Source organism: Pyrus communis, chromosome 1, assembly GCF_041283825.1.
Source record: "Pyrus communis isolate YQ-2024b chromosome 1, ASM4128382v1, whole genome shotgun sequence".
In the NCBI taxonomy this organism is placed as follows: Eukaryota; Viridiplantae; Streptophyta; class Magnoliopsida; order Rosales; family Rosaceae; genus Pyrus; species Pyrus communis.
In genome coordinates this window covers 8081983-8104023 of record NC_142565.1, presented here as the reverse complement: position 1 = coordinate 8104023, position 22041 = coordinate 8081983, and the positions used below count along the sequence as shown (strand labels likewise).

General features: G+C 36.8%; 2 protein-coding genes across 4 annotated transcripts; one reads left to right on the top strand and one right to left on the bottom strand.

The window, feature by feature from the left end:
• Positions 1 to 54: 54 nt before the first annotated feature.
• On the bottom strand, positions 55 to 4769 carry FLD (protein FLOWERING locus D-like protein). Its single transcript, XM_068459927.2, has 5 exons — positions 2913 to 4769; positions 1559 to 2320; positions 1414 to 1459; positions 1165 to 1286; positions 55 to 878 (listed from the first exon to the last, which is right to left on the bottom strand). Exons 1-5 carry the CDS (start codon positions 4657 to 4659, stop codon positions 844 to 846), a joined length of 2712 nt encoding a protein of 903 aa, XP_068316028.2. The 5' UTR covers positions 4660 to 4769; the 3' UTR covers positions 55 to 843.
• A 1765-nt stretch (positions 4770 to 6534) lies between these two features.
• Positions 6535 to 21659, top strand: LOC137720820 (exocyst complex component SEC8). Of its 3 annotated transcripts, none has more exons than XM_068459925.2 (28): positions 6535 to 6924; positions 7020 to 7076; positions 7502 to 7605; positions 8912 to 9124; positions 9417 to 9590; positions 10131 to 10235; positions 11574 to 11683; positions 12129 to 12296; positions 13065 to 13221; positions 13317 to 13423; positions 13528 to 13832; positions 13959 to 14122; positions 14259 to 14374; positions 14745 to 14815; positions 16045 to 16175; positions 16277 to 16326; positions 17160 to 17260; positions 17759 to 17871; positions 18044 to 18151; positions 18426 to 18623; positions 18844 to 18929; positions 19456 to 19642; positions 19753 to 19830; positions 20048 to 20149; positions 20681 to 20755; positions 20875 to 20970; positions 21059 to 21108; positions 21197 to 21659. In XM_068459925.2, exons 3-28 carry the CDS (start codon positions 7564 to 7566, stop codon positions 21282 to 21284), a joined length of 3195 nt encoding a protein of 1064 aa, XP_068316026.2. In that variant the 5' UTR covers positions 6535 to 6924; positions 7020 to 7076; positions 7502 to 7563; the 3' UTR covers positions 21285 to 21659. The 3 variants fall into 3 exon arrangements, with proteins under 3 accessions (XP_068316026.2, XP_088551820.1, XP_068316027.2); XM_068459926.2 differs by having other exon boundaries at positions 6595 to 6924; positions 7015 to 7076; XM_088695694.1 differs by lacking the exon at positions 7020 to 7076 and having other exon boundaries at positions 6571 to 6924.
• Positions 21660 to 22041: the final 382 nt, after the last annotated feature.

Sequence of the window (22041 nt, the reverse complement as noted above, 5' to 3'; positions counted from 1 at the left end):
CGTCCCAAATCCTCAAGAACGTCACGCCCAAAACCTAATTAATCATTCCATTGCTTTAGAAAAATGCTTCTTGCATCTTGTCTAAATAGTAGTACAAGGAAAATCGTAAAATCATGATCAGAAATCTGTTTACATTGTTTTGCAGTTCGGGTTAAAAATCAACAGTGTAAATCCACGAAGATTGCTTCCTTCACATATTAACCGAACAAGTTGTGGAACTGGAAAGATCACAACTCAAGTATCATTCCACCAGCCAACAATCACTGGCGTCTCATAATTAAAGCCTCGGCCATGGGCAGCACCCGATTCTGCTCACCGCAATCTGCTTGAAGACAATTGTCAGAAAGTAGTTATAATGGAGGCATTGTCCATGAGGTTTATCTGAAGTCCTAGGACAAACATGTCACCATGATTCTTATCTCCATTTTATTCAGGCATGTTGAAAGACCGGGACGGAGTTGCTCTTCCTCAATCTTCAACTGGATGCCACATTTCTCTTTGGCCTCAGTGGTAGAGAGCAAGCGGCACAAATTTCTTTACAATTGGGAATGGCAGCAGTGGTTATCCAGCAAAAGAACATGCTGAGCAGAATATAGATCTTGCGAGGCTGGTAGCAGAAACTTGGTATAAAGTCTTCATGGTGGACGGCCACTAATCACGTACTGAAAAGTGAATGGGAACCGTCCCATATATTGGGCCAAAGCGTGTGCACCAGAAGGGCCAACTACCAAGGCCAACGGATATAAATCTCAAAGCTACAAAATGTAAAAATGCTCCCTGATATTCCACGTTCAAGGCAAAGAAAATTTGATGATATCTCCCCGCTCAACAGAAAAAGTTCATCTAGTCATTCTTCAACATGTCAGAATCGTTTTGCCCTAACAAAATACGGAAAACAATATGAGATGTTTATCGGCAGAAAGTATTATTGAATTTGAAAAACTAATGCAGAAGAAAGATACAAATTTAAATGCATTCAACTGAGAAAAAGTAAAGAACAAAACTTAAGAAAAAGAGAGACAAACTTAAAGATTAAGGGAAGAAAAAAGAAATCAAGGACTTTCTTGCACGCCGGCATAACAAATGGGAAGACAATTCGGTACCACTAAATCGTTCAATATGCATAGAGTGATAAAAATATGGAAAGGACCTCCCCAAGTTTACCTGGACCAAGTGTGCTGGAGGGAGCCTGACTTGTGGTAGTTTCATCTGACACTTTACCATTAACCAAGTTTGAATTAGCAGAAGGGGCTGACCCATTACCAGCGCGTATTATTTTGGCCCTTCTGGGAAAATAAAGAAAAATAACAAGAGAATAAATTGATAAATTAATCGAGTATAAGAGATTTTTCTTGTGAGAAAAAAGAGACACATGAACTATATCTAAACAACACAAGATTTCAGAACACATACCTGACTAATTTTTTTTTCAAATTGCCAGCTTTCAGCTTTGATGTCCCTACAAAACCACTTTAATTGTTATTCCCATTTCTACAGTCTAATAATTCGCACATTTTTAAGGAAACCATACAGATAAAAAACAGCATTAACCACTCACCGGACTTTAAAGCCAATGAAGTTGAAGCAGGTTTGCGATTACCTCTCTCAGCTTTTATCAAGGCAATTACAGAATCAGCAGTAGGCCCCAATCCTTTTCTCCCCACCAGCTTCACTCCCAGATTTTCACAGAGGTAATTTAACCTCATCTCATCACCCCCTCGCACCTCTCTGAGGTCAAGAGCCTGCTGCCTAGATAACAAAGTGTAAACATGAAGCTGCTGTTGTTGATTGAAATGTGACTGAAGCTGTTGAAAAAGTAACTTATTTGAATGCGGCTGATCAGGGTTTGAACTGTCATGACTCTTCTTTCGAGGCTCATTAAATGTCACTCTTAAAACTGCCGTCGACTTAGGATCAGCATTCCTTCGACCAAAAATAACAGAAAAACTCCCAAATTCTAAATCAGGCTCCCTAAATAAATCTGCAAGGACGGAAGCACAAGAATGGGCGTTCTTTGATGGGTTCCTGTTAATTTTTATCCTCAGGGCTCGAGCATTAGCATAGTGAGCCATATTGGCGGCTTCTCTGAGCCCACTAAGAAAGGCACCATGCATGGTTGCAGGATATCTCCGATTGGTAGCCTCACCAGCAAAGAAAAGTCGTCCATCTCCTACACTTTCTGCTAAAATATCATAATCGTCGCCTGATGCCCCTACTGCAACATTAGAATAAGACCCTAGGCTGAAGGGATCACTTCCCCATCTGGTACAGATTGTTTGGATGGGCTCTGGGACGGTAATTCCTTGTGGTTCATAAATACCTGCATTGATTTATGTCAGCACCTCATAAAAAATAACTTTATAATCAGCAGCCGCCTAATGGTTGAAATTTAGAAACTTGAAAATGCACCACCAATGATACCCAGAATAGTGATTGAGAATAGTCGTGATTAGACATCGCAAAAATCCAGAACCGGGTTTAGTGATTGTTTGTTTATTCCCAAAAAGGGAATTGTTATTAGCACTCCAAAAATCTCATTTGGCACTCCAAACTTTCTATAATTAGAAAGAAAAATACACTTGTGAGGAGTGTAGAATGAGATTTTTGAAGTGCTAATAACAATTCCCCCCAAAAATTATACATTCTAACATGTAGATCATTATCTGTTATGACAACTTCTATTCCATAACTAACTGTTGGGTTAACTATCGAACTTGAGGAACTTCATATAGGTATGGGAACTACGACTTCTGAACAGATCATATAACAAAATTCTTTAAAAATGAAATCATGTTGAAACTATATGTCTTTTTGTAATTTGTAGTCAAATATACGAGAAAATAGCATCCACTTATGCCAAAAAGTCAAAGCCACAAATCATACAATCAAAGTTCAAAGAATGAAAGGATTACCCTTGAGAATCTGAATAACCCGGGTCACAGCATCTGTAGGGGGCATGGTCTCAAACTTATGTGCTGCTTCACCTGCTACTAAAGCAATCAAAAGGGGACCGCCAGCAACTGTTGCATAGCTGTAAAACAGGAAGAACTCCCCACGACGGCTTGGATCATCGGAAAGGTGGCCAAAGGTCTCAAGATCTGTGCCCCAAAACACATGAGGAAAAAGCATTGCAACCTTATTCAACAGTCCGAACCCCAACCTCTTTATTCCATCAAGCTTCCTCTGAGGCAACTCTGGATTAAACTTGATGGACCCACTCTTCAAAACCCCAAGTGGAACAGTGCACAAAGCCATATCACCCTTAAAAACCTGGTTGCCAGCAATAACCTGCACTCCGTCACTACCATACCTAACGGTATTCACCACTCTCTCATATAAAATCGGCACATTCTCTGCCAAAGTCTGCACCAGTCTTCCATTACCTCCAGGCAAGAAGCAATGGTCCCCTCCCATATCATATGGATCATCTTGGTCCCAAAATGCAAGTGACAGTTTAGATATTAACCCTGCATTTGCATATTCCAAATTTGCAAGATGCCAATTAAACAAGTTTGTCTCCTCAGCATTCACTGCATCCCAGAACGTTTCCAGTGCTGCACCAAGAGACACATCAACTGAAACACCCCCCATTAACTGCCTAAGGGTACTTGCCTTATCTAACAGACGGTTAAAAGCTGCTTCCACCTTCATATCCATATCAGGATCTACAGGCTTCCCATCTAAACTATAAAGCGGGCACTTGTCTCTCACTTTATGAAGCACGTCACCCAACTGGCGTGCAACAATGCCGAGTGGGTTCCCTAATGTGCCAGTTAAAACACTTCCACCTAAATCCGCAGCTGCACTTACCCGAATTCCTCCCTCCATTTTCTTTGTATAAACCCGTCCACCTGCACGCTTCCTGCCTTCTAAAACAGTCACTTTAAACCCAAAACGCATCATTTGCCTGGCAGCAGCCAGACCAGCGAGCCCAGCACCAATCACAATCACATGTGGTTTACTGGGTTCAGCCGGAATCTTCTCTTTGATAGCCGGAGCAACCCCAAAGTTAATATATCCATGTGAAACTAGATACTTGTAAGTCGAGTCCAAAAGGGAATGGTAATGCTTCGGTATAGAATCAACAAACATCTCTTTAGTGACCCAATTCGACACATTTTCGCGCCATCTAGCAATTATATGGTTTCTAATGAGAATGTAATTGACCTGCTCTATTCCGCCAATAACTCGAATTACCCCGAAATCGATTTCCTCTTCAGTGAGGGAATCAGCGGGAAAACCAGCCGAGAGGGCGATCAGCGCCTCGGCTGTGGAATCCTTATTGATCACAATGATCTCATCGGAGATATCAGGCACGGTTCTTGCCGAAGAACTAGGGTTTGCTACATTATGTCTAGTCGAATGAGCTGAAATTGAACTAGAAGAAGAAGCAAGACCGTTACCATTACCGTTCAAAGCCCCGTTGGGAATCAGAGGTAGCTGAAACGACGTCGCGACGCGATGAGGCCTGCCGCGTCTTCGTTTCTTGGGGACCGAGAAGGAAAGAAGATGGGCGGAGCTAGGGTTTTCGACAGTGTTTGGGATCGGCCCTGCGATTGAATTAGGGTTAGGGATTGGGTTTTCTGGGGGCACAAAAAGGGCGAAGGGGATCGGAGGGAAGGAAGAAAAATCATCGGGGAATTCGTTTGGTGGATCCATGGCAGTCCGGTCTGGCTGTGGTGGTGGTGGGGGCGGTCAGCTGGAGGTGGTGAAGGAGAACAAAGTTGGACTGCTTGGTTTCCGGGAAAAAATTTAGCACGGTAGTTTTGCCAAAGGGGTTTATCAGTAATTTCAAATTATTTTTCGTCTTATCAGTAAATTTCAAATTGAAATCACTTTTTCCTTTTTGGATAAATTTATTACTAATATGTTTGGGAAATGTCCCCGGTTAATAAAATTCTAGAGAATAAGGGGTGTATTCAATTAAGAATTTGAATGATTTTAATGCATTTATAAATTCATAGATGTTTATGAAATTTAATTGATTTATAGAGATTCCATGTAAATTTTTTATTCAATTCCCTCGAAATCTCATGTGGAGATGTGAGATTTGTGGATGCTTAAAATACACTACAAAATCTCTCCAATTCCCTCTAATTCCTCAACTTTATCAAATTCTTTAAAATCAATTTCTAATTTAATACACCTGTAATGTTATAAACTTCTTTAAAATCATAATTGAATATACCCAGATTCCTAAGGATTTTAATAAACTATCTTAAAATTCTAATTAAATACACATTGAATTTCAGAGAATCACTTAAAATCCTGATTGAATACCCCTAGATTCATTAAAAGAATTAAAATTCCTCAAAATCCCAATTGAATACACCCTCTAAACATTAGGGTCAAATTAGTCATATTAATAAAAAGTCTTAACCATGCGCCCTATTTTCGATAATTTTTTTCTCATGACCCTTGAAGATGATGTTTATTACTCTATTTATCATCATTTGATGGGTTTAAGTTTCGAGATTTGTGGAGTAAATAAAACAAATATCAAAATTTAAACTCATTACAAACATATCAAAATTTAAAACTCATCCAATTATAATAAATAAATGTTTGAAACTTAAAACTCATCTAATTATAGTAAGTAAGGGTGAACATTACCGCCACTTGAGAAGTATAAGCAAAAATGCACTCCTATTGTCCACCACAACAACCCTACATAACCACGTTGGCTTTCACTTTCAATTTCTTTTGCCCAAATGGTAATGTTGCAACCATGAAAAAAAAAATTGAAAATTTTGAAAAGATCCCTTGGTTAATAAAAAGTAAAACAATAAGGTTCGGGGATGTGATTTCCACACACATTTTTTTACTTTTCACACGGTTTTTTAATTTTCGGGCATCGGATCGGATGAATTAAAGAAGATCAACGGACAAAAATTAACAAAGGGTGTGTGAGAAGTAAAAAATGGTGTGTGGATAGCACACCCCTAAAGTTCCAACCAACCAAATTTAAAAAGTTAAACGATTTCAACTTTGTTGATTCAATTCATAGTTGGTAAAATTCGAACCGATATAATATATAAAAAATACGTATGAATATTATTAGACAATTTTGTTACAAAAATACTTTGAAAATTTCAACAATTTATTTAAATTTTTAATATTTATCTTTTTTAATATTATGTTTAAAAATATCAATAGACTAAGTAAAATTGATATGTATTATTAGAAATGTATTAGAATAATGCTTATTAAACATGAAAAGTGCATATTTTTTTGGTCATAAAAACGTGAAACTATGTATATAAGTGTATAATAGCACACATCATACTATTTGAACTTAAAATATGTACAATTTAACTAATTATTAAAAAAATATACAAAAAGTGCAATTATTTTTTAAAAAATACTTATTTACGTAATTACATATCATACGAAAATCTACTAATTGCCCCTAATATATCTAATTGCTTGATATTAAGATCATTAAACAAGGACATTTTGGTATTTTCACACCAATTATTCCCCTTTATAAAAATAGCTATTTCATTATTTTCTCCGTAACAATCCGACCCGTCAATATCCAAATACTCCATATTTAAACTTAACCAAAATAAATAAAAAATAAAAAAGAAACTTGGTTGAAAGCTGCAGGCGCTTTGTTTCATACTTTTCTGTTCAACCTCTCCGTTTCTGGCAAACCACCGATCCAGTTGGCCATTACACACCACCGTCGCATTCCGATCCGCTGCCACGAGCTCCGACCTTCAATGCGCCTCCGCCTCCGACGACCCGATCCATATCTAGCTCCCAACTCGACCCAACCCCAAATCCCAGCTCCGAAGCACTCTTCACTCCTCCACTAATCTTCCATTCAATTCACTTCCGTCCGAACACAGTTCTACATCTCCAAGACAACGCCGTTTTCCGTTCAAGATTCAATTACGGACATTGCCGCCTCAATAATCGGTGATCATTTGAATTTTTTCAATGAAATTTGACTGTTCATTTTTCAATGATTATCGAATTGACATATGTTATTTATTGGTTTGTTGGAAGCTTAGGGTTTTTTATTTCGCGGAATTGCTTTGTTTTTGGAGTTCTTCGTACGGGATCTAGAGGTATCTTTTGTTTCAAATCTTTACCTTCTGTTTGGTTGCTGAGAAAGTTGTGGGGAAAATAAAATTGAAGGGAAAGTTTAAAGTGTTGCGGCTTCGGTTGCGTTTTTAGTTTTTGGGTAGTAGAATATTCAACTCAAACTTGTATAGTAAGTTGTCTCGAGCTCAGATGAAGATATTCCACCTCCACCGTCAAGGAGCTATTGCATATGCATTCTGGAACTGGAATTTCAGTAATGCCATATTCGGTTGCTCGCAATTTGGCGAAAAATTAGGAAAGAATTTTGAATTGGAAATAATTTTTTTGTTTGTTTTGGTTAATAAAAAGAAATTAAATAGCTTAATTCAACAAAGTATTCTGAAGATGGCTTATTTGAATTTATTGTTCCGTGCTTATTAATTGAATAAACCATGCCCTTTAATTTCAGTTGGGACTGAGTTGTGTGGGAATGAGGTGAGTTTTACAGCCCCACCGAGGTGAAATCTCACTATGGGACTTTTTGATGGATTGCCCGTGTCTTCAGACAAGGCAGTAAGTTCAAGTCACTTATCTTATTATACCTGTTAATGACTATTTATTGGGTTGTGTGCATTGGATATGGAGCTCATATTCCAGTTTTCACATGTGTAATGTTTACCTATCGGAATTGAAATATTGTATTCACATCCTATAACAAAGAAGATGACACACAACATCACGAAAGTGAGATTTTATAATTTATATTATTTACAAAAAAATATATACAATGATTGATAGGATGATGAATTGGAAAGCCTACTAGATAGTAGTTCCAACTTTTTGTACTGAGAAGAAATTCATTTTATCTCTGGCAAAGGGGGTTTGGCGCAGATATCTATGGTAGGAATTTTAATGTGTAAAAGGGTTTTGCATAAAGTTAACTTTTGACTATGTGTAGAGTTGGTTCAATTTTCTTTATCCTTGAAATGTCTTCAGAATTCACGGCATGTTCTTTATTCGATTGTAAATAAAAGACGCATGTTTTAGCTGCTAAAAACTTGGCGTTTTATTTTTCTTTTTGTTGCTGTTGGTGCATGTTTCTCATTTCAGAGTTCTAATGAATATATCTGTTTTGAGTGAATACGGAAAAGGTTCTTGCTAAAAATTTGATTGACCAAAATGTGTTGTGTCATCAATTCATGGATGTATACGGTTTGATATGGGCTTAAATTTATACCTGCTGTATGCTACTTATCAATAACAAAAAGGGATTTACTATATTTTGCAAGTTTGACTTGATCCCAACACTCCTTGCTTTTTTTTTTTTTTTTTTTTTGAGGATGCAGTTTAGCTGGATAACACCCTGTTTCACTTCATCTTATTTGTTGTGACATTTTGATCTTTTGTGTATACTTCCTGCACACCCAGTGTCACCTGTTTGGCATATCTTACATAAAATTGGGTAATAAAAAAAAAAAAATATCGTACAGAATATAAAGGTGAAAATCCTTATAATTTTCTTCAGTAAAACTGGAGAGGAACAGTTTATCAGTGATTCTAAATTGAAAATTAATATTAGGAAAAAGTGTATGGAATCCACATTAAAATAATTCTGCTTATCAGAAAAAGAGCTGGAGGTTTATATGTATTCATGCCTTGCATTCTTCTTAATGTTACAGTATTGGAACAATAACAATACGCTTATGACGTAAAAATCTTTTACGTATGGAGAATTCACTGTAATATCTAGAAGCATGCACCAGCATATGAAAACAATCATTTCATACAGATTTTAAACTTTATCATGCATGCTTTGTTATGCATAGTGCTTCTTGATGTTACTTTCTCATTTTTCCTTCTGTCATAATGGTAATTTCAGTATCTGAGGGAAGAGATTGCAAAGATAGATGAGAGCTGGGCTGCTGCTCGTTTTGATTCATTACCTCATGTTGTTCATATTTTGACATCCAAAGATCGTGAAGGTGACATCCAGGTTTTGAAGGAGCAAAGTGATGTTGTTGAGGAGGTTGTGGATGAAGTTGTGCATAATTATCACAGTGGCTTCAACAAAGCAATTCAAAATTATTCTCAGGTCTTGTCACCTTTCTTGATCAAAATATTTAATCTATTTGTCCATTTTTTTCTATAATTTTTTCAATTTCATATATTTTGAGCATCTGTGGTGATAAGAAACTCAATCTTGTAGGTGCTCCAATAATTCATCTGTTTCCTGACAAAACAAATTATTTGTCAAAATATTTTGCTTTGAAAATGCTAGCGTTTTAATAGTTTTTTTGTTTCTGATTTTGGGGGAAGTGGAGGGTTGTCATAAACAAGAGTTGACTTTTGCATACTGCTATCTCACTCTACTCAATTCCTTCCAGATCTTGCGGTTGTTCAGCGAATCTACTGAAAGTGTTGGTGTCCTAAAGGTTGATTTGGCTGAAGCAAAGAAGCGTCTTAGTGCCCGTAGTAAACAACTGCATCAGTTATGGTACCGGTCAGTTACTTTGCGTCACATAATATCCCTCTTAGATCAAATTGAGGGCATATCTAAGGTTCGTCATATTTTTTTTTTTAATTTATTAATTTTTATATCTTTAGACCATATCAGGCTCAGTAGTGTTGGGATTATTTCATTCAGTCACTAGTATTTGAACTCTTGACCATGAAGTTAGCTTTTTGGAGGGTGTGTCAACTGCACTCTGCCCAATCCATTGTACTTGAGTTGCAGTTGTATTAGTTTGCTCATTCGTATATAAATTCATGAGCATGCATACATACATGAGTAAATTGATGAGCATGTATGCATGTATATTTTAGTTTGAATTTTGAAATAATTTGTTAAAACCCTGACCTTTACAGCTCACGAGATAGAATTACATGCCCACACGCTCACATCTTACAACTCATTATTACTTAGCACTGTAGCTTCAGATTTAACACATATGTTGTATGGTTTGATACGTCTGTATTGTCTGGTAGCCATACTGTTGTTGAACTACCAGCGATAAAATTGTTCCAACTGAATCAACTTCATGCCATGAATGTTTGAATTCTAAAGATTTATCATCTATTCTGGTCAAAATGTGGCTCAGGTTCCAGCTCGGATTGAGAAGCTGATTGCTGAAAAGCAGTATTATGCTGCTGTTCAATTTCATGTTCAATCAATGTTGATGCTTGAAAGAGAGGGGCTTCAAACGGTAGGGTTTCTTTTATATTAAAGAATAAAATATTATCTTCTAACAGTACATTTGTCAACTACTTTATTTGTTTTCATGTTAAAATGTTACATAATGTTTTTCCTACTGTTTTATGGTGGCTTGGTTGAAACTTAGTTTCTTCTAACTATACTAAATCCTAAACAGTTTGTCCCATTGTATTCTCAAGTTTCATTTATGCCTGTCCGTTCAGTAATAATGGTGTCAACTTCAAGCTTCAACCATTTTCTTCATCCAATATATCATGGCGTTTCACCATTTTGCTTCTATATATTTTTAAATTGTTAGCTTCTCTGCAGCGACAATGCCTGGTGGCACTATTTTAATGATATTAAATATTGCATTATTATCTGGTTGATGCATCCTTAAAGGGACTCAGATCCTCTCTGGATCATTTCCGTGGGGATCCTCCTGACTGATTAATATCATCCGTTGATACTAATCCAAATGCCAAATGAGTTTTGCGTCTTTTCTCTCTTTCCGCTACCCTCTATTCTCCTTGCTCTCTTCCCCTCAACTCCTCTTTCTCCCTCAATTCGAAGCACCCGACCCGCCGCCACCATGTGATGAACTGGATTTGAATCAGCATCCCAAACTTCCCCAGAAAACTTCCATTTTTATTCTGATCGTGACTATGGTCTTTCACCAAGTGTTGGATCATTCTAATAGCCCTTAAAGAAATAGCCATTTTAGCCAATTCTATAGCTAATCTCCAATAGATGTATAAATACTTCAAAATCTTTTTCTGGACATCCACCCTCCCACTGTAGTTCCGCATCTTACACAACCCAGCAACCCACAACCTCCCCTGCTGCAAATTCTTCCTCTTCCTGTTGAATAAAGTCTGAATTAAAAGGACCTACAAATATATCACTGAACATACTGCAAAAATTAAAGATTCAGAGATAATTAATACAAAAGTTAACAAGGAATTTAATTGGGGTGGGCTGGGGCTGAAGAAGATTGAGAAGATCCAGGTGTGGCGGTGGTGGGTGCTTCGAAGTGAGGGAGAAAGACGAAGAGTCGAGGGGAAGAGAGAGAGAGAGAAAGAGGTTAAAATAATTTGGCCGTTGGATTTGTATCAACGGTTGATATCAATTGGTCAGGAGGATCCTCACGGAAATGATCCGGAGAGGATCTGAGTCCTCCTTAAAGGTGCATCTGACACTAAAAGTTCTTAAAGCTATCAGAACAGGGTCTAATAGAATTTCACGCTCTCATTTTTTTTTTTTCTTGATGCAATTTAGCTTTGAAGAAATATTTCAAATGTTACTGTTCTAGTACTGTATATGAATCGGTAGTTATAATTGATTGGCCCAGGTCGGTGCCCTTCAAGACGTTCGCTCTGAGTTAACAAAGTTGCGAGGAGTTCTGTTTCATAAAGTGCTAGAGGATTTGCATGCTCATCTTTACAACAAGGGTGAATATAGGTATTTACTTGTGTTTTGGAGTTTTTTCCTTTTGGATACTTTCATGTATTTTGCCTCGCTTTAAAAATAGTACTTTTTAGGTGGAAAAAAAAATGAAGAAACATTTTACTTTATAGTTTTCAGTTGTTTTGCATACTTATGGGGTGGCTGGGATGTTCTGGGTTTTAGCCATTGGAGGACTTGTTCACAATCTACAGGTTTCTATTTCATGTTAGCTGGGCATTGTCTGTTTGTTCCTGCTGCTGTGAGAAACTATACTTATATAAACTTGTGATGATTTTTATAGAACTCTACCTCTCTGGGGGCATTTATCTTCGTCTTTTGGGGAAATTGATGATCGATCAATTTGCTAGCTTTGTATCTCTTTTTATCCTGTGCTATACTCTCAAAAGCTATTTCTCATTTATGTTGTCCTTCTGCCGATTCGTGCCGATTCTTTCTTCAGTTCAGATGCTTTAAGTTTGCAAGAATTGGATGATGAAGTACCAACCACCACCGCTGCTGTATTGACTAATTCACAATCCTTGTCTCGAAGAACCAGGCTGTTAAAAGGTGACAATCAGTTCGGTATTCAAGGAGATGGATCATATAGGACAGGTTCTATTGATGGAGGGTAAGATTACAAAGTTATTTGTAACGGCTTGAACCTACTATGTTATTGTTGCTGGGATTTTCCTTCAACATGCATTATTATCGCATTATTTTCATATGAAAGTTATATTCCTTTGTAAAAGTGTGGATTCTTTTGTTTATACTCTATACTAGAATCAAAGTTCACAATGCCTCAAATTCTTATTTGGCATTTTTTCTGCTGCTGCACTATTTTATGTAGTTAATTTCTTCAAGACCCTCCTGGATATTTGTGTATTAGTTAGGAATTAGGATAATAGCATCCATCTTCAAGTAAGAGGAAGGTTCCCCATGAGGTTAATATATTGGATAGAATATTTTTTATTGGCTGCTAAGTATCTGTTTAAACTAGTTTTTGGAAAGAAGTTTAAAAACTGTCACTACAGTGTCTTGATGGTTATATGTGGCTAACTGGGTAGGCCTCCATGATATTCTATAGGGGTGTGATATCCACACACCCCTTTTTACTTCTCACACATCCTTCTAATTTTCGGCCGTCGGATCAGATGAATTGAAGAAGGTCAAATGACAGAAATTAACCAGAGGTGTGTGAGAAGTAAAAAGGGGTGTGTGGATAGCACACCCCTATTCTATATTGCCTTTTGCAATATTCTTTTTCCATCTGCTCAATTGAAAGTCTAAATCTAAAATGTATGAATTAAGCAATAATTAGAAGATTGAATTCTTAATATTATTATATTGTGCTTTTCATTTGGTAATTCTATATCTAAATTCTGAATGTATTATTCAGTTCTTCTTTTGATGGAGTTGATGAGGAGGTCACTTTGGAACTGCATGAGGAAGCTACCTCAGATGGGCAGACATCAGTGAGGGTCAATGGTGATGTCAAAATTGTTCCTCGTGAGATGCCAACATGGCTTCAGTATTCCACTCCGGACGAATTTCTTGTATGACAACTGTGATTGTTCATATCTCATGTTTTCTTTTCAATGAGTTTCTCTTCTTTCGTTCTGAAAGTTCTGGGGTTTTCATTTGGATTTAGGAAGCAATAAAGAAAAGTGATGCTCCACTTCATGTCAAGTATTTGCAGACCATGGTTGAGTGCCTTTGCATGCTTAGGAAAGTTGCAGCTGCTGGTGCTATAATATGGTTTGTTGTCTGGTTTTAGTTTTGTCTCGTTTGGTTGGTCATCAGTTGTATTTCATCAAGAATACTTATTAACTTCTTTGATATTGTGTTCTTACCCATAACAGCCAAAGATTGCAACCTACAATTCATGAGATCATCACATCCAAGATTAAAGCTCATGCTGAACTTGCTAATTCTTCAAGGTCTGGCATTGGGCAAGCTTCCCGAACAACAGCTGGTCTACATTTCATGAAGGGACAGTTACAAAGTTATCAGTTGCCAAAACAGAAGTGTCAGAATGGGATATTACTGTCTGGAACTCTATTGGCAGTAAGCCCAGTCTCATCTGTAATGGCTCCTGCAGGGAAAGCACAAGCCATGGCAAAAGAACTTCTTGATTCAATTTTGGATGCTGTTGTTCGGATATTTGGTGAGATACTTTTCAGTTTTTAATGTGTTCTTATTTCTATTTTTAGGTTCTAATGATGTGAATATATATAGTATACATATATATATTTTCAACATTGAAACTAATTTCCCTAGCATACTTATTCAGAGAACCATGTTGTTGTTGGGGAGCTTTTGGAATCAAAGTCCTCTGTTCAAATAGACATGAACACACCAAAATCAATGGCAACAGATGTAAATTGGAATACCGATTTGGAAGCATCTCAAGTTACTGGAGGCTATAGCATTGGTTTTTCCTTGACAGTATTACAGGTAAACTATCTGTTTCAAGTTTTTAATGGTTAACTTCCACATGGTGTATCCTCTAAAGGAAATGCTGTGGAGGGACATGCATGTCAGTTCTAAAACTGTCTTTTTATCTTTCCCTTTTTCTTTTCATGTGTTAAAGAGTGAATGCCAACAACTTATTTGTGAGATTCTGCGGGCAACTCCTGAAGCTGCATCTGTTGATGCTGCTGTACAAACAGCTAGACTTGCAAACAAGGTCCCTTCCAAAGACAAGAGGCAAGTAAATTGGTTTCATATTCATCTAACCATGTGTCACTTAAGTTATTGATTCTGCTTGATAGGATGGCGGTTTTCTAGTTTAATAACTTATGAAATCGCCACCAGGGGCCAGTGGTTCTAAAAAGCTTCATAGTAGATGTTTTCTCTACCACTTGGGTTTGCTGAATGAAACACATGTTTAAATGAAACAATTGTGACTGGTTGGAAAAATTTAATCCACCATATATGCCAAGGATTTATATATATCGTTCTATAGATATGATGTCACTTGTGAAATTAGGTCCCTTTCTTACAATTCAGGATATATCTCCTTTTGCAAGGAGTTACTGGACTTATGCCTTTTTTTCTTCATGATAATGGGTTACAGGGATGATGCAGAAGGGGGTCTTACGTTTGCTTTTCGCTTCACAGATGCTACTATTTCTGTTCCCAACCAAGGTATGCTTGATTTTGCGCCTGCAGTACTTAATAACACTTAACTATCTAGCGTAATGATGAGTCAAAGAACACCATGCAGTAATTTATGAACGTCAATATACTGTCTATCTGGGTTACAAGGTCAGCCTTATCTAATGGATAACGTCAAACTATGGCAGCCTTATCTAGTAAATGTGAATGTTATGATTATTGCAAGGTTACATGGACTCTTCACTTCACCTTGTTCCTTGTACCTGTGTCAATAAGACATGATACTGTTAAGGGGTATGCATATGGCATTAGGAACTGCTGATGCATAGAAGACCTTTGGATAAATACAAACCATGATGTACTTGGGTGTGGACCCTCACATGATTCCCATAATCAAGTGCATGTCACAAGTAACATCAATAATTTTATAAATTCCTTAAGAAATGAGTTCTTTCGCTGTACTTAGTTGATAAGCTACTTGTTAATTGTGCATATGAGAAGAATAAATTCACATGAGAAATCTGATGATAGAAGATTTTTACTTCTGAGGTTCTCATAGAGACTTTTGATATTCACGATAGACATGATACAGTTTGTCTGATATGTGTTACTACATAGGTACTGATATAGTACTTGCGATGATTGAGCTTGTCTGATGTGTGTTCAAGGTTACTCAATATATTAATGAATTGAATCATTGATTGTGTCATAAGACCCTGGTGTCCAAGCCCCAATCGAATTATTGCTTTGATTATTTATTTTGTTGCCGGTTCTCATATTTCTGGAGATTAGCATGACCTTGGACTATACATGGGTGGATTTTTCCAACAATGAATCATTGTGATTTTTCACCAAGAATAGAGCGACCTTATTGATCAAATCACTTTCACCTTTAACTTATATAATTGAGATGCTCCGTTGTATGTAACTGAAGATACAGTATATATTGAAGAAAGATGCCCTTTCCTCCTTCCACAAATATAAGTCAGTTTGTATGTCGTGGGTTTTTCAAACCATTGCTTTATGGTGTTTGATGTCACCACCAACCTTCAAGTTGGAGCGTTTTCATTTATCGACCGAAAGAATCACTTACTTCTTAGGGGTGCTTTCTAGTTTAAAAACTCTCTCAATAGGCTGGTGCTTTAATAAGTTATATTTTTAAATTCTTCTAGATTCAAAGTTTTCTTCAGTTTTCAACATGTTGCATCTGACATTTCTGTTGGTTAGTAACATGTTATGGTGGTCTGCATCTTCTCCAGGGGTTGATCTCATTCGTCAAGGCTGGAGTAGGAAAGGTCCAAATGTTTCACAAGAAGGTTATGGGTCTGCAGCTATCTTGCCTGAGCAAGGCATATATCTTGCAGCATCTGTATACCGGCCTGTTATTCAGGTTGTTAGGATTGTTCTTAATCATGTCTTTAAACACGAGTTCTGCGATTGTACACAATGGGTTCACCTTTTGACCTTTTTCTGACTTTATGTGCTCTTCAGTTTACAGATAAGGTCGCATCAATGCTTCCGAAAAAGTATTCCCAGCTAGGGTAAGCCGTAAGCCTCAAAATCATATTGCTCTTTTCTTAAAGTAATTGTGCATATCACTTTATGTTTAGCATGCAATGGGCATGATGCTAGTTATTCGCTTTCACTCCATTTCCATTTTATTGCTTAAGCAAATGTTACTTGGCATGGGAAAGGATATGCAGAGAGAAGAAAATCCTGTTGACCTTAAATTTGAACTTCTGATCCTATTTTCTGTAGTTAGTCTTGTTGATGACTTATATAAATATATGTTGGTAATGGTGTCTATGTGTCGATGCCAAATCATCTTTCTTAATATATTTGAATCTACTCAACCTCTTATGTCTGTTGAATTATATTTAAGAGGATGGTAAAGGTTGCGTCTGTCCAGTAATCTCTCCTGTAGGCAGTCCAATTGCCCATCTGTCCACCAGGCGAGATCCAATTCAGTTGTGCCACTGTAGCTTATAGTTCCTCATATTCATATTTGTATGTGTCTATCAAAAAAGATAAAATTGTTCAACTGTTTTTCAGTCTCCTTTTATGCCACTATTGATGCATGAGTTTCCGAATGTCTCAGCCACAAGTTGTAGTCTTGCTAACCCCACACATATAGGTTTAAATATAGTAATTCTTCAAAATTGGGATTCTTTTCTGTTTGAAGTTAGTTCTTAGGCTTAGTGAACTACTGGTCCTGTGATCTGTTTGCTTATTGATCCACAGATGAGTTCGGTTCATCTTCTTTGTTATCTCCATATTTTCTGTTATTATTATCATGAATTTGGGTGTTGCATTTCCTCTTTGTTGCCATTTACTTTTCTGGAAAAAATTGTAATACTAACTTCTGAATCTACAGTAACGATGGATTGCTGGCTTTTGTGGAGAATTTTGTGAAGGACCATTTTCTACCCACGATGTTTGTGGACTACAGAAAAGGAGTACAGCAAGCTATATCAAGCAAGTTCTATAACTAATTACTCTACAATGACTTTTTTTTTATTCTTTTTATTTTCTTGCATAACATGAAACTACATTGATCAAATGATTTCACTCATATGTGCCCTAAACCCTGATAAAACTTGCTTTTAACATAACGCATATACTTATATGTATAATTATATAATTCATACATACATACTTAGTTGTAAGCTATATATTTTTCAAGTAATCTTACTCAAGTAAGAGGTTGTAGGCTCATGCCCTTTGTATAATTTCTATTTGAATCCTGTAGACATGGACGTTATATTTTATAAAGAGTTTTTATGGAATTGACCTTTAAAAAATAATACATATTCAAATAGATATGATCAGACACCATTTCCGTCAACAATAAGAATTCTACTTTTACGGCCTCACTTATCTGGAGCATTGAACAAAGGTTTTCTTGTACATAATAGAACAGTCACATCATTTGCGCTTAAAATTTGATTTTGGGAAGCATTTTAATTCTTATAGGTCCAGCTGCATTCCGGCCCAGAGCACATGCTGCTGCATCTTATACTCCGTCAGTTGAGAAGGGTCGACCTGTCTTACAGGGACTGTTGGCAATAGATTTTTTAGCAAAAGAGGCAAGTTTGAACTTTTCCTTAAGAGAATTTCCTTTATAGTATTGCAGTAGTGTCTCTGCTCCACTGCAGATGATTTTTTTAACGTTGTGCTCAAGTTATTTTAAACATATGGATGAATAATCTGATTTTAAATATATGGATGAATAATCTGATTTTAAATTATTTACTGCAGGTGCTTGGTTGGGCACAAGCTATGCCTAAATTTGCCATAGACCTTGTGAAATATGTGCAAACTTTCCTTGAGCGAACCTATGAACGATGCCGGACCTCATACATGGAGGCAAGGATGTTTCCCTTCTAACTTTCCTATTATCCTAGCATAGCAGGAGTGATGCCAACCAGACACTAAAAATATATTTAATTACTATAATAGGTGCTTATAGTAAGACTTGAGAGAATGATGCCAACTGTAAACAAATATAATGTTAACAATGTCCTAGATTGATTTTCACATTTTCTCCTTCATAGGTTCTTGATTTCTAATCAGTACCCTGACAAGTAGTTAGCACATGCCATGATAATTGATCATGAATCCAATTTTTGGTGTTCTTCAGGCAGTTCTGGAGAAACAGAGCTATATGCTCATTGGAAGGTATGATATCGAGCAATTGATGCGTCTTGATCCAGCAAGTACATGTTTACCAATTTCCCTTGGTCAGTCAAACATTGAAACCCATGCTTCGGATTCTGAAAATCTTGAGGTTGAATTACAATTAAGCGACCTATTATTGAATTTGCGGCCTATTAAGCAGGTATTTCAGTTGGCCGCCTGATGTTTACAGTTGTTCTTTCTACTCGAATGATTACAACTTATTGTTATCATTTATTGTTTCTGTTTTTTTCAGTAAAAGATGTTAGACTAATTTCCCTTCGGATTTTGTAGTAGTGAGGCCTTGCTGACGAAGTAATTGATTAATTTGTTGAATATTTAGATTATGGATTGACTTTCTTTTCCAACTCTGCCTCTCACAGGATAATCTAATTCGTGATGATAACAAACTAATATTGCTGGCTTCCCTTAGTGATTCGTTGGAGTATGTTGCGGACTCTATTGAAAGGTAAGCTCTCATCTGGCTGGATTTTTTTTTTTTATTAGATCAGTGGAGCTTGTAAGTGATCACATAGTGGACAACAAGAAACTCGTTAGTTTAATTAAAGGCAGCAAGATCCTATTTTTAATCCCTATACTCCATATGGCAATGAGTTGTGTTATTTGAGATTAATGTGGCAAGAGTTATCTCATATAACAAGCTATTATGAAAACAATCATGTATCTCGTGTGGATGCTAATGGTACTGATTGATGCTCCTTTGAAGAAAATGCTAATGTATACCCACAAAATTATGTTGTTTTTATGGATGCGAAGAATCTGTTTCCAGAAGTTTTTCCCTTCACTCCCTTGTGTGAAGTTTGTTATTTATTTTCAGAAGTTTCTACAACCCCTTTATTTTTCTAATTTTTTTTTTCAATTTGTACATGTCCAGTTTCAACCTCAAACGTAGAATCTTTTTTATGCTTGAAATCTTTTCAGTAGGCAATTTATCCATGATAGATGAATGAGCACAACTGTTGTTAATTATATAGGCTTGGGCAGACAACCTTCAGGTCTCCAAATGAAGTAGAAGAGAGTGGTACGAACCGTCATCAACGAACAACTAGTGCTGCTTCTAGGGATCTGGTATCGTTTGCAGATGAGTATAGAAAATTGGCAATTGACTGCCTCAAGGTTTTACGTGTTGAGATGCAATTGGAGACGATTTTCCATATGCAGGTATGTGATATTTAGTTTTCATATATAGAGTCTACTTTGAGAGTGATACTTGTTAGAATTGTCCCGTAATGAAAATAGCATCGGCGGACTGAAAATTGTGGTTTAAACAGGAAATGACAAATAGGGAATACATGGAAGACCAAGATGCAGAAGAACCAGATGATTTCATTATTTCACTTACTGCACAGGTCAGTATATTCATGTCCAGCTTAAGCAGATGGGAGACATTGGATCAATTGTACTTTTCTTTCTTGATTTGGAGAGAAATCCTAAATAGGAATTATTATACACCATGTCTTTTTTAAAAGGATATTTACTTTAATAAAAAATTAATTCTTTAAGGACCAGTAATTTCTGAGTGCCACATGCTCTTCTTACATAATATTTGTGTTTCTTTGCCTATAGATAACACGCAGGGATGAGGAAATGGCACCCTTTGTTGTGGGAACGAAGCGAAACTACATATTTGGTGGGATTTGTAGCATCGCTGCAAATGCATCCATCAAGGTTTGTACTTTTTATGGGGTCTTTGAGTCTTTGAATCTTCTGTATGATATATATATATATATATATATATATATATATATATATTCTCTCATAATCTCGTGCAAAAGTCTGGTTCAAGTGATTCAGCCATTGGATTGGTGCTTGTTATGTCATGCCATCTGAAACATCATGAATACATGCATTGGAAATATAAAAAGGCTTTATTTTCTCAACAATTTTTGTATTTTATTATCTTCTCTGAACTTCTTGATTCATCAATCATTACAAGTATTAAGGAATTGTGCCGAGAAAATATTTCACTGCCTTACGTTACCTTTTTAGCTTTTTGTTGCACCATCATGGAAATCACAGCACGGGAATTCATGAATAGTATTCATCATTGCCCATTTTATTCATTTAGTGATTGAAATCCAAAGAACTGCGTGAAAGAAGGCTTATTTATTATGTGCATTTTATCTATTCCGTCAGACCATAAGTCTTTTCCATCTGTTCACTGCTGAATGCTGATGTGAGATAATGCAATCTTAACAGGCTTTGGCTGATATGAAATCCATCAACCTTTTTGGCGTTCAGCAGATATGTCGGAATTCAATCGCGCTGGAACAGGTAAGTCATTTTTTAAAGCCTTTATTCGGACACCCCAAAATTATTGTGATGAGGCTTTCTGGTTCTGATCTTGAAGTTACGAATGTTACCACCTGTAATAATTATTATTGGCACTACAGGCCCTGGCTGCTATCCCATCAATTAACAGTGAAGGTGTCCAACAACGACTAGATCATGTCCGAACTTACTTTGAACTCCTAAACATGCCATTCGAGGCAAGTTGTTGGTATTGCAATTTTTGTTTTACTCTCTATATTTTGGTTTTCCCGTAGTGATCAACATTTTTCACCTGTTTGTTTGCAGGCCTTGCTAGCTTTCATCACAGAGCACGAGCACTTGTTTACGACTACAGAGTTAGTCAATACGTCCCTCTTACCTATGCATATCATGGTCATAGTAACTTTTATAGCTGCTGAATAACATGTAACATTTCTCTCGCAGGTATGCAAATCTTCTGAAGGTCCAGGTTCCAGGAAGGGAGATTCCTGCCGATGCTCAAGATCGTGTATCAGAGATTTTATCCCGTTAGCCATCTTCTGCATTTATTCTCTTTCGTCGAGATTAAGAGTTCTTTGCTGTGGAAAATGTGGTAGCATTTATGTAAAAGTGTTGGTCGTACTCAAATTGGCGGATGCAGCGAAAGCAGATACAAGAGTGAATTTTGTGGAAGTTGCCGTGTCAAATTTTTTTCGCCGAACTGTATAATGACGGCGAGGGTTCAGGTTTTCTTTTTGTTTCCACAATTTGTTAGTGTAGTATCAATTTTTTGTTGTTGCAGTGTGTAAGAAGTTAATGCTTAGTGTTGGTTATGAAGAAACGAAAGCCGATGTAAATTTTCGTGTAAATCATTTGTATTGATTCTCAAAAGCGTCCGTTTATCGAAGAGCTAGGACTCGATTACAGCCCTGCCCGTTTCATCGTTTTGTTATTTTCCGGTTATGTTCGAATAATTTCAGTTGTCTCAACTAGGAGAATTATAATTCAGTACTACGGTCTGGTAGTAACAAATTCGATGTCAAATTAGACTGTCCATTGTGTGGTTTTGCCGAACTCTCCCTCCCGTTAGAGTTACCCTAATACGGATCAAAACTTTGTAGTTCAAGACTCAGATGAATTCTAGTCTACGGCCTAGCCACGTGAGGCTGTGAGCCAAATTTTGGTTTCTGGTCTGAGCAACTCCGCTTTCATTTACTTCTTTTTGCGCAAAAACGATCATTTTTTAAACTTCTCCATTGATCATCCAGCTAGAGCTTAACCTGGAAACCTCGGCTGTGAGATTACTGTGT

Coding starts and splice junctions, on each gene's coding strand:
- FLD (XM_068459927.2), bottom strand. CDS start 4,659: ATGGATCCACCAAACGAATTCCCCGATGATTTTTCTTCCTTCCCTCCG. Junction 2,321..2,912: donor GGTTATTCAGATTCTCAAGG/GTAATCCTTTCA, acceptor AAATCAATGCAG/GTATTTATGAACCACAAGGA. Junction 879..1,164: donor CTCCAGCACACTTGGTCCAG/GTAAACTTGGGG, acceptor GTATTTTGTTAG/GGCAAAACGATTCTGACATG.
- LOC137720820 (XM_068459925.2), top strand. CDS start 7,564: ATGGGACTTTTTGATGGATTGCCCGTGTCTTCAGACAAGGCA. Junction 7,606..8,911: donor CCGTGTCTTCAGACAAGGCA/GTAAGTTCAAGT, acceptor TGGTAATTTCAG/TATCTGAGGGAAGAGATTGC. Junction 20,150..20,680: donor CTGCAAATGCATCCATCAAG/GTTTGTACTTTT, acceptor CAATCTTAACAG/GCTTTGGCTGATATGAAATC.